General features: G+C 36.9%; 1 protein-coding gene across 1 annotated transcript in view; it reads left to right on the top strand.

The window, feature by feature from the left end:
* The window catches only part of Rab3GAP1 (RAB3 GTPase activating protein subunit 1), a 215,056-nt gene extending 204,519 nt beyond the window's left edge, over positions 1 to 10,537 (top strand). Inside the window, exons 22-26 of the mRNA XM_089245110.1 lie at positions 1,871 to 1,967; positions 2,109 to 2,200; positions 5,022 to 5,233; positions 6,803 to 6,905; positions 10,188 to 10,537. Coding sequence (XP_089101236.1) covers positions 1,871 to 1,967; positions 2,109 to 2,200; positions 5,022 to 5,233; positions 6,803 to 6,905; positions 10,188 to 10,433 — 750 coding nt within the window. The 3' untranslated portion in view covers positions 10,434 to 10,537. The remainder of the gene's footprint in view (positions 1 to 1,870; positions 1,968 to 2,108; positions 2,201 to 5,021; positions 5,234 to 6,802; positions 6,906 to 10,187) is intronic.
* The last annotated feature ends 227 nt before the right edge of the window (positions 10,538 to 10,764 follow it).

Below are 10,764 nucleotides of genomic sequence, written 5' to 3' on the forward strand. Positions count from 1 at the left end.
TTTGTAGTGCCTTACTTTTGCAAAAACTTTAAGATGTTGTTATTCATAATAAAGGTAAATGAACTTGGTCTACTATGGTTGTGAACCTTTCCCCCCCCCCCCATATTATGTCTGACATTATTCTGTGCGTTTAGTTTTTGAGAAATATACAAATATACAATTTTGAAATCGGTTGAGTCGACTTGTATAAGTATCAACTTTTGATATTTTGATTATTGTACAAGTAGAATTAGGTAGAATTTACATTTCCTATTTGTGGACGTTTTTAATTTGGGGAATCTCTCGCGACTCCCTCCCACTGAGAACCATTTGCTTTACAGTAATTCTTTCTTTTCCTTTTTTTTTGTTATTTCGAATTGATTCAAAGATACGTTCAATCATACTATCAATGCTATAATGACACTGAAATCTCGACAGGTAATAAAGAAATATATACTTTCTGCCAATACTGGCCAACACTTCTAGTGGCTGTATCTATCCATGGTTAATGTGAGATTTGTGTGAATATAAACATATTTGAATTAATGGCTGCTGCGAAGCAGGGATAGCTCTATTCTGCCGAACATTTTACCATATTTTGCTACTGTGATTCGCAACCTATGACCACATGCCCCCCCCTTGCGGCCCTGGATAACCTGAGGAAGGCGCAGGTGAAAATCATGTAAAAGACGAGACACGGCATGGGTGACTAAGGGAAAGGGGGGGTCACAAAGCCTTGTGAAAAAACATAGGAAACATTTAAGGGAAATATGGTAGGGACCGCGCGCTGTCTCCCGGATTTGACAGAAAACCGTGTTTCCCGGTCAAGTTACAGTGGAACCTCATTTATACGCCGTTCAAGAGGCCGAGTCAAAACGTCGTGCAAATGTGTGACTCGAATAACTGAGACTTTTTGATAAAGTTGTTCTTCCTTTCCCCACCCCTAACACACACACATACATACAAAATATTATAAAATTCAAGGCGTTTGATTGCATCTCCAATTCTGTTATATAAAATACATAATTTACATTATATTTGAGGGGAAAAAATTAATTATATTAATTTCGCGCATTTCAAATCACTTAAAGAAATAAAATTTAGCGGAACATTACCTTTGGGATACGACACATTGGGTGAAAAATTGCAACAAGTCTTAAGTACCAAGTCTTCTCGACTTGGTAAAATTTTCCATCTGGAACTCATTGTTTTGGCTGTAGATGATTTGCAATTAGGAATTACCCTAAAATTTACGACTTTTGCGGTAACAATATGCAAGAAGAGCTGTTGCAAATCCTAGTTAACGCGTTTGCACTCATGCAACAATCGTGCGCATTTGATGGATGTAAATATTTTTTTCAAAAGATTCGGAGTTCTCGAGTCGAAGTGAAAACATCAAATAACCGAATTATTTTATCATTAAAATGTATAAGAACCTATTGCGAACGAAGCCAAGTGTCGCATAAACTTGAAAGACGTATAACTGAGTGACGTATAAACGAGATTCCACTGCACCTCTCTTGTACAGAAAATAGCCGTCGCGCAACAAAAATGAGCGACAAAAATTGCTCAATTTCATAAATATAAAGCTCCTTGCTCCCGAGAGCTTTTGTCAAGATGAGAGATTTGGCATGAGGCAAAAAAATGTGCTGCTGGGTGATCAAACAGGACTCATTCTCGGAATTTCTTTTGAAAACGCCATAAAAACGAAAGCAAAGATATTGAAAATGTATCGCAAAATCTGAAATGGTTGCGTTTTCATCAACGTTATAAAGCAAGGCTCTATCAGCCTGCCAATTATTGACATTATAGACAGTGTCATTACAACAAAGTTTGACGTGAACTTCACAAGGTTTCACATTAATTCGCTGCTTCTACGAACTTCTTTCAGGTTCTTCACTTTCTTGCATCAGCGAAGACAGCAGATGTCATATCTTATTTAATGCCTATCCTTGTCCATTGTGCGATCTTACAATTAGCCGAAGAAGGTTTGCGATATTGACTTCTCTACTTTGATTTTAGATTATTCTTTTTGAATCTCTACGATATAAAAACCGTAACTTGAATTAAATTAAAATACAATCGAGAATAATAATGTTTCAGTGAGGTCTGTTTTTTTATTCTTGCAGCTGAAGATTGCCCGCAGTCGCTGGTGACGAAATTGGAAGAATGCGCGGTAAAAACAGCGAAGGTTACTCGAAGTGCAGAACCTAAATACGAAGTAAATCTCATTTTTTATCACCACCAATGTTGAACGTAGATTGAATTTTTTAGCGATGAAAATTAAAATACAGGTTCGCCGCTTAGTGTGATCATATCGGGACTGGTGATTTCTGATAACAGCAACCGACTGTATCAGAAAAAAAAATCCGGTTGTAAGTTCGATGACCACATGTCCTGTTTAGTTGAACGGGACGTAACGTATAGAAGGGTATAGCTTCGTTTTAATTTCCAACATTAGGACCGTAACTAGGGGTGTGCAACTGCCCCGGGTGGCGAAATTTAGGGGCAGAAATTTCAGGTGGAAACAAAGAACACCGTTATAAAATTATCGAATTTTAAAATTGTGGTTGCGGCAAAAATCCTAGTTAAGGCCCTGCCAATATAACAGGTTTCAAAATGTTAAATCATGCATTTTTTTTTATTCAGAAATTTTGAGGAGTTACAATGGAACTGTCTAATGTGTATCATGAATTATACGATGTTTTATAATCTACGGTACACATGCTATAAGGCTTTTTGAATCACATGTGATATTTCCCTCTTTCTTAGGGGACATGCAGGGTAACCTATATGGCGACTTCTTGCTCGACTCGAAAGAAACGAATCTAAATTAAAGAAACGTAAAAAGGAATCAACTTTGTTTTCATTTCGATAGGCTCTAGATGTTTCGAAAATTTTCTTGAAGTTCAAGTTATTGATCTGCCTGTTTTTGCTTCAAAAAATGCTTGAATAAAGCTGCGGAATTTCTTGAATGTAATTTATGGGCCCATAATTAATTTCACAAAATCCTGAACTATATATATTGATGCAGTTGAATATTAAAAGACTGCATGGAGACATTTATTTTCATGCTTGAAAAGATGTAAATAAAAAGTTGAAATCAATGTTATTGCATGAATATCTAACTCAAAAGTAGGTCCGGCTAATTATTTTATACTCAATTTTTCTGGGCTCCTTATCTCTACGCGAACTCAATATTTCGAAAATGCAGAATTCAATTCAATTTTTGAAATCATTTATGTGGCGGAAAACCCGACCAAATTCCCGCATTTCTATGCTAAAATCAGCAATTTTACCATTGATTGATTGATTCTATGAGGGTCATCTTGTTCTTGTCCCTCAAACTGATGCTTATGATGATTATGACGTCGATTCAGAAAGCCTTGTGAAAATCTTCCGGCCAAAGAATTGTGAATGTGATCAGTTGAAAGAAACTGATCATAAACTGGAGATTCCACGCATGTTGCCAAATTCGAGGGACACCAACTTTTTTTTAAATTAGGGTTTGGTCAGTTTTTCGCGTGTCGAGAAAAGCGAGTTTTAATGAGGATCACAGTGTGCATTCAGCCAATTCAATGGATTGTTATAATAAAGATACTTAAATTTTTTCCAGAATCTGTTATTCGAATTTCCCGGCATGCTGGCTAATGCAGGGGAATACGGTGCATAGGTCATAGCGGCTTTATGGCCCCATTATCACATCGTGAACTAATTACGAAAATTTTCGCCAATAAGGCAGCCTTTTGACGTACTGCATAGCCAAGCAGATTGATAACCATTGTAACCATTGCCCGAATTCGACTTGATGGGACCATAGAAAAAAGGTATTGTGGGTGGGTGGGCGGATACCTCGACTGTGGTCGAAGAGGTTTGGTACTTCAGCGAAAACAGTACATGTTGTTTGCAAACACATAAAAAAGGATGTGCCCGATTTTAAATGTGGGAAATGTAAACTCCATGAAATATCTCGCATTAAATGTTTTGTTTTTTTTTCACTCTCATATGAGCAAAATCATTGATAATACCATCAAAATCTAATTTTTGAGTTATTGCAGCTTCAATACACAATAAAGCTAAAGAGATGACTGTTTTTCTTGTAAAAGACTTGAGCGAACTAATGATTTTGTCCTCTTTAATAAAAGGACCTGATTTTTCTCTAGAGCAGTTTTACATTAGTGATGTTGTTAGTGATGATTCGATACTGTCTTAACATTAGAGAAACGTCTCTTCTAGCGTTATTTAACATTGATGGCATTGTGTCATCAACCTGAACCATGAATGAAAATTGTTGCATTTTGTCTCAGAAAGTGTTTGCAAGATCAAATACATTCAGTTTCTCCTTGCAAATATACAGAATCTGCATGAAGATTTGAGGATTTCATGTTGATCAAACACACAAACTTCCTTGTCATCGTTTCATAAATCATTTTTTGGTCAAAAGATGTGAAATTGAAGAATTGAACTGTGACACATTGAAACATATTGTTGGCATGGAATTAATATTACAATAGGTACATTATACGTGCGGTCTAAAGTCTATTATTGATTTTTATAATATGAAAGTTGATATTTTAAGAAATGAAAGTTGAGGGTTTGCTAATAACGGGCACTTTGGGAAATAGTATGGTGTGATTTAGGGGAAGTTCTTCGATTTCTTTTTTTTAAATTCAACCAAATAAATTTGATAAAAATTTGAATAAAACACATATTAATATAAATTTTGGGGCCTTAAAACATGGGGCCCTGTTGGTAATGATAAACTATATGGGGAAAAAATGAGTCTAGTTCAAGCGCAGCTCCAAAATATGCAAAAGAAAAAAACATTCTACGAAAAATAATTGATTACATGCGGCGAAGCCCTGATAACTACAAACAAATTTTTTTCGCATGTTATGATATTGGTTCATTCCGTGCCTAGTGATAAAAATACCCAAATGATAACACTATCCATGATTTTAATAGGCGGCACCCGCTGTACTTTGTTTTGTTTTTAGTGATGTTATTGATGCTATCTCTTACTCCATTTCATATAAATGCAGGGTGTATTGAGGTGCTTATACCAAGCTGAAGTCATTGTAGCACAGTTGCAGTCTGCCCGCAAGAAATTCTGTGAAGACATGGATGATGCAGCTTGCAGAAGAGATTCCTTGAGCAGACGGAGAGCTTCGACAGCATCCATGAATGACTCTACTAATCCCAGTGACCGCAAATTTTCCAAGCTTTTGGAATCTGAGAAGAAGGAAATTCTGAGGTATGATTCACGAATATTTTTGTACTCTACGATTGGATATCATATATTACTAAAATATAGCAACCCAATTATTATCAATTAGGTAATAAAGTAATCACCAGAACATGATCACCAGACATGTCCACTTAAAGGGCTAATAGTGTTCGCAATGCAGTATCAGTGAGGAAAAAAAACTTAACATGTTAACTGTGTGATGGTACTCGTGAAGATCTTTTTACAACCATAGTTTTCACGTCTTTTTCGATGATGGATGTGTCTATCTCTACTGCTGATAAATATGCTGGACAGTGCTAAACGACACACCAGCAAATTCATCTCGGCAAGAGGCAGTGTAATAAGAAGTGCAGAATTGTGCATCGCAATGCTCAACCTATGGCCAGTGGAGTAATCTGACCTCAAATTTAATTTTCAAAAATGAACAAAAGCAACACATTTCCAGATCACTCTAAGGACCCACAACACATTTACATATCAATTAAGTGAACCACAGCACATTCCCAGATCACTTGTGACCCATGGCATATTCACAAAACATTTGAGTAACCTGCACAACAGTTCCAGATCACTCAAGCAATCCACAGCATAATTACAGATCACTCAGTTGGCCCGCAGCACATTTACAGATCACTCAATTAGCCTGCAGCACAGTTGCAGAGCATTTGGGTCGCCTGCTATGTGGTTCCACATCACTTTACCCGTGGCACATTCACAGTTTACTTAACTGACCTGTGGTATATTTACAGATCACATAAGTGGCCTGCGACAGAGTTCCAGCATTTAAGTTACCTACGATAAAGTTCCACATCACTCAAGTTACCTTAGTTGAATCATCCCATATTTTATTGGACAGACCAATTCTTATTGCCACCTGGCAGTCGAGTGGTTAGGGAACTAGCTTCTCACTGTGCAGGTCTGGGCTTGAATCCCAGTTCGGGCATGGATGTCTACTAACCCAATACTAACAAATTCCCTGGATGGATCATGCTGATCCCTTGGGAATACGTGAAGACCACGTTATTTATAAAATTTATATGATTCCTTGGGAGAGAGATGATTGTCCCCTTTTGGATCCATGCCTAGACCAGGGATCCAGGGATCAACCTTCATTTATAAAATTGTTGTTTATTTTAAATTTAGTTTTGACTAAATTCAGTTCAATGAAAAAGAAAGCGTTTAGGTCCTGTATGTGAGGGGAGGGGAAGAGAGAAGTGATCTGGATAAGACAGGGGGTCACAAGGAGCCCGAGTGGCGCAGTGGTAAAGATGCTCGTCTTCCACTGTGAAGGTTGCCATCAAGGTCCATGGGTTCGAATCCGGGCATAGAATATCAGAAGCAAGTTCTTTACCTACCGAGCCTGGGGCGACCACCAATGGATGGAGCTTTCATTTCCCTCCCAACTCCAATGGTTGGAAATCACCGTATGGCGATATATGACCGGAGTTGGTGTGCGGTGAAGTAGGGGGTCACAAGGATAAAATATGGTTGGCAGGGTGGCATGGGCAAGAAAAATTGCCCTAAAGTGTCGTCAGTAGATAAAGGGTTGAAATGGTATTTCTCTTATGATTATAGATTTGTCCTCAACTTACTGGACCACTCAGAAATTGATGTGCCGAAGGCCGGAAAAGGTGTTGTTGGTAAGCGGATCCGGCATTTGTTTGCTGAAGCTCAGAGAGTAAGTACCATTTTAAAGTTCACATGTCATTAAAGTTAGGGGTCTTCAACGTATGGCCTGCTGGCCACTTTTTGCCCTTGAAGTTTTTATGGTGGCCCACAAATCATTTTCAGAAAATGGTTGAAAACATTGAAATATAATTGATTCCAGAATTAAAGGCTGCTGTGGTGGTCGAGTGGTCATAGTGACAGACTCTCATCGCAAGAATCCTGATTCAAATCTTACCATCGCCACAGTGGTGGTCGGCTGAAGTTGGTTTTCTGTGCTTCTCAACTTTGAGTTGCAAATTCTAGCCGATCTCCCCATTAAAAAGTCTCGCCACAGAGAGCGACAGGCCTACAATGATACAAATATTCAATAATTACAGTTAACTCTTCACTTGATATATAGATAGCAGCACTGAAAATAATGCACACTACCATCTGCACCACTGAATGATGAATGAACGCCAGAGTCTCTGCCACCGGACTTATCCTGTTGCCGAGATCTCTTCCAGTCCAGCTTCGTGGCAGAGTCTGGAACAAAGTGAGTGCACCTAACAGTCTGAGTGTGTAGCTAGTGTTGTGTATGATATTTCAGTGCTGCCATCTATACTTCAAATTGTGAGTGAAGTGTAATGATTGAATATTTGTAATGTTGTAGGCCTGTTGCTCTCTGTGGCGAGACTTTTTAACGGGAGATCGGTTCGCATTCGTGACTTGAAGTTGGGAACCACAGAAAACCAACTTCAGCCGACCACCACTGTGGCGCCAGTGGGGTTCGAACCCAGATCCTCGCATCACGAGTCCGTCACTATGACCACTTGACCACCACAGCGGCCCATCTGCACCACTGAAGAAACGACCCTGCCTTCTTTATTTGATGCATGTAGCATGAGGGACTGAAGTGGAAGCATTAGTAGCCTCTCTTAACTTCAGGAAATGGCTCACAGTTGAGAATGTAGAGAGAGATCAACAGCTTTTTCCTCAGCCCAAGATATCAAGGAAATCAATATTTTCTGGATATTATCCTAGTGGTGTAGATGGTAATATGCTTGCACAGTATTCAAGAGGGAATGGGCTGGAATCCTGGCAGAGACGAGATGACTTTTCTTTCAGAAAGTTCACCGTAACGTAATATCAGGAAAATATGTTTCTTTAACGAGAGAAATAATTTCGTAATTTTGTAAGTGATTTCAGATTGAAATTAAACACCAAATTAATTAGTTTAATTAATAATTAATCAAACTTTTTCAGTGAAAATATTTGATTCAGAATTAATCAAAATTAAAAAGAAATTAATTTTTGCCCCGTTTAACTCGGGCCCCATTGGCAGCTTCTATTAAGATGCAACACTAAATTACAAGAGTTAGTGGCCGGCAGGCTTTGGGGAAAGTTTCAATTTGTGTACGGGGTGCATCAGAAGTTCATTTAAATGTTAAAAAGTAATTATAAATGTGTGATGACAAAGTTTGCACGAAAATAGAATTAGAAGTTGGGTGACCAGATGAATTTTTCTGTAATTTTTGTCATCATGACTTTTTTTTTACGGAAATGTCCCGTTATGTTTTTATTTTCAATGAAGCACTTGAGAAATTTTATCCTTTTCTGAATTCGAGGATTGAAATTATCTTTCTAACTTAATAAATATAATGTGACAATCTTCCCTAAAAACATAGAATTGTTATCTCGTATATTTGTCAACAAAATCTTTTTTGTAGAAATCATTGCTATTTATATATAATGGCGTTTCATTAACCGCCATTGATGGTATCTAGGAATTTTTTCAGCAATAATTTTAAAAGTTTACTCACTTTCAGATTTTTTTTTTGGTAATATCCTGTGTTTTATTCGTTTGAGAAATACCAATTCCATATATTTTTCTGGAAGGAAGTATGGTCAGCCTAACTAAAAGATCAGCTTAATAGCAACACACGCAGTGAAATGTTTTATACAAATACCAAAACAGACAAAATGCCCAACGAGGTGGCTGAAGAAAGATGCTCATAAAAAGATAAGGATATCAAATTTATATCAAAAACACAGCAACGCAATAAGGAACCAATAATTATTATAAAATATTTACATATACTGCCGATAAAAAATTATGTCTTATTCTCAATATGGGTAGTATCTATCGATTTATTCCTCTAGGCTCATCGAATTTCTTTTTAAATGTGTCTATTGTGTTTTACTGCCTGATTATTTTTTGAAATAATCACATTAAAATATTTTTATTGCATAGAGTAGGCCTTTTCCTACAACATAATTTTGTTTTTGCAATTTCAGAATTGAAATTGCTAAAATAATTTATATCTTTTTCAGAGTTGCACAAAGTTTGATTATTATTATTAAATTTAAATACCATGAATAGAACATTTAATTTTGGTATATTTATATATTATTATTTATATATTATTTGGTAATTATTAATTATTATTATTTGTTATTATATATATATATATATATATATAATAATAATAATAATTAATAATTACCTTGGCATTTAAATTTCTGAATGGGCTTCAAGGGTCAATAAGAGCAAAATATTAGTTACAAAAGTCTCTGGTAAATGGCGCTATCAAGCAGATTTGTGCAAATCAGACAATAAAACATACGACAATTCTGCATTCCATAGATTTATTTAAGATGCCAGTGTTTAATATGTTGAAGTTGGTTTTCTTTGGTTCCCATCTTCAAGGTGCGAATGCTAGTCTCCTCATTGAAAAAATCTTGTCACAGACAGCAAGAGGCCTACAACAATACAATTATTCAATCATTACACTTCATAGTTAGTTAGAACTTCACTCATAGTTAGAAAAATTGATGAGAGATGGAAGCTTTACACAGTAACAAACTTCAGGTCAGGTTCACTACACCTACACCCCAACGTGTACCGATTCAATAGAAATTCCTCAGAGACATTTGGGCGAGATCCATATGTGGTGCAGCAGTATTGTTCAATATGTCCTTCACCATATGGCTATCTATACATTTTATTCATTGTCTGACTAATTTACATGCACCTCATACACATTCCTCTGCGGAATTTCTAACAAATCAGTACATGCCAGTATGTGTGGACCCCTAATATATTTATGAGGTGGACGTTGTACTTTTGTGTTCTGGTTGGTATTGCCATCTATATCTTCCATATTTTGAAGTGAAGATGGTAAATGTGCTTGAATTTTCATGTTATGTCAGTATCATGTTGTAGGTGTAGCCTACACATGACTCTGCGGAGAGACTTTTATTGTTTTATCTGGAATAGAAAATGTAATAAATATTTTGTTCTTTCTCACAGGCATCACATCTGATCATCGATGAGAAACCACTTGCATCTTCATCACCACCATCGGGGGAAAGTCAAGATCACCACTTCACGGTTCCTGCTTTTCCTCCACCAACTGGAAAAGAGTTGATTTTACGCACAACTATGGCGAGGCCATCAATCCACGGGACACCATCGCCCCAACGCATGTATTGCGTTCTTACGAGAGATGAATTCCGTTTAGCCGGTGCATTCAGTTTCGATACTACGTTCTTGTAGTATGAATCTTATATTATACCCCAACTGATTTTATTAACGAACTACTCTGTTTATATAAGAACTACTTATATTTATTTGGAATAAAATGGGAAGTAGCATGGGTTAAAAAATTCTTTGTCAAGTTTTTTTGAGTCTCGAATATACAGCATATCAAGTGTTCTGGGAATTCTTGGACATTTCAGACTCTTTAAAATACGGTAGAACCCAGATTATCTGAGCTTTGATTAACTGACTTTCAGGTTATCCAAGGTATATGAATACACATTGGGATCTTATTGATTTATTTGGTGTTGGCTTAGTGAGGGAGGGGGAGAAGCAGTACCGTCTCAAG

The sequence above is a fragment of the Pholcus phalangioides genome, unplaced genomic scaffold (assembly GCF_987345545.1).
Source record: "Pholcus phalangioides strain wild (caught in Gottingen) unplaced genomic scaffold, Ppha-v1.0 ptg000015l_1, whole genome shotgun sequence".
In the NCBI taxonomy this organism is placed as follows: Eukaryota; Metazoa; Arthropoda; class Arachnida; order Araneae; family Pholcidae; genus Pholcus; species Pholcus phalangioides.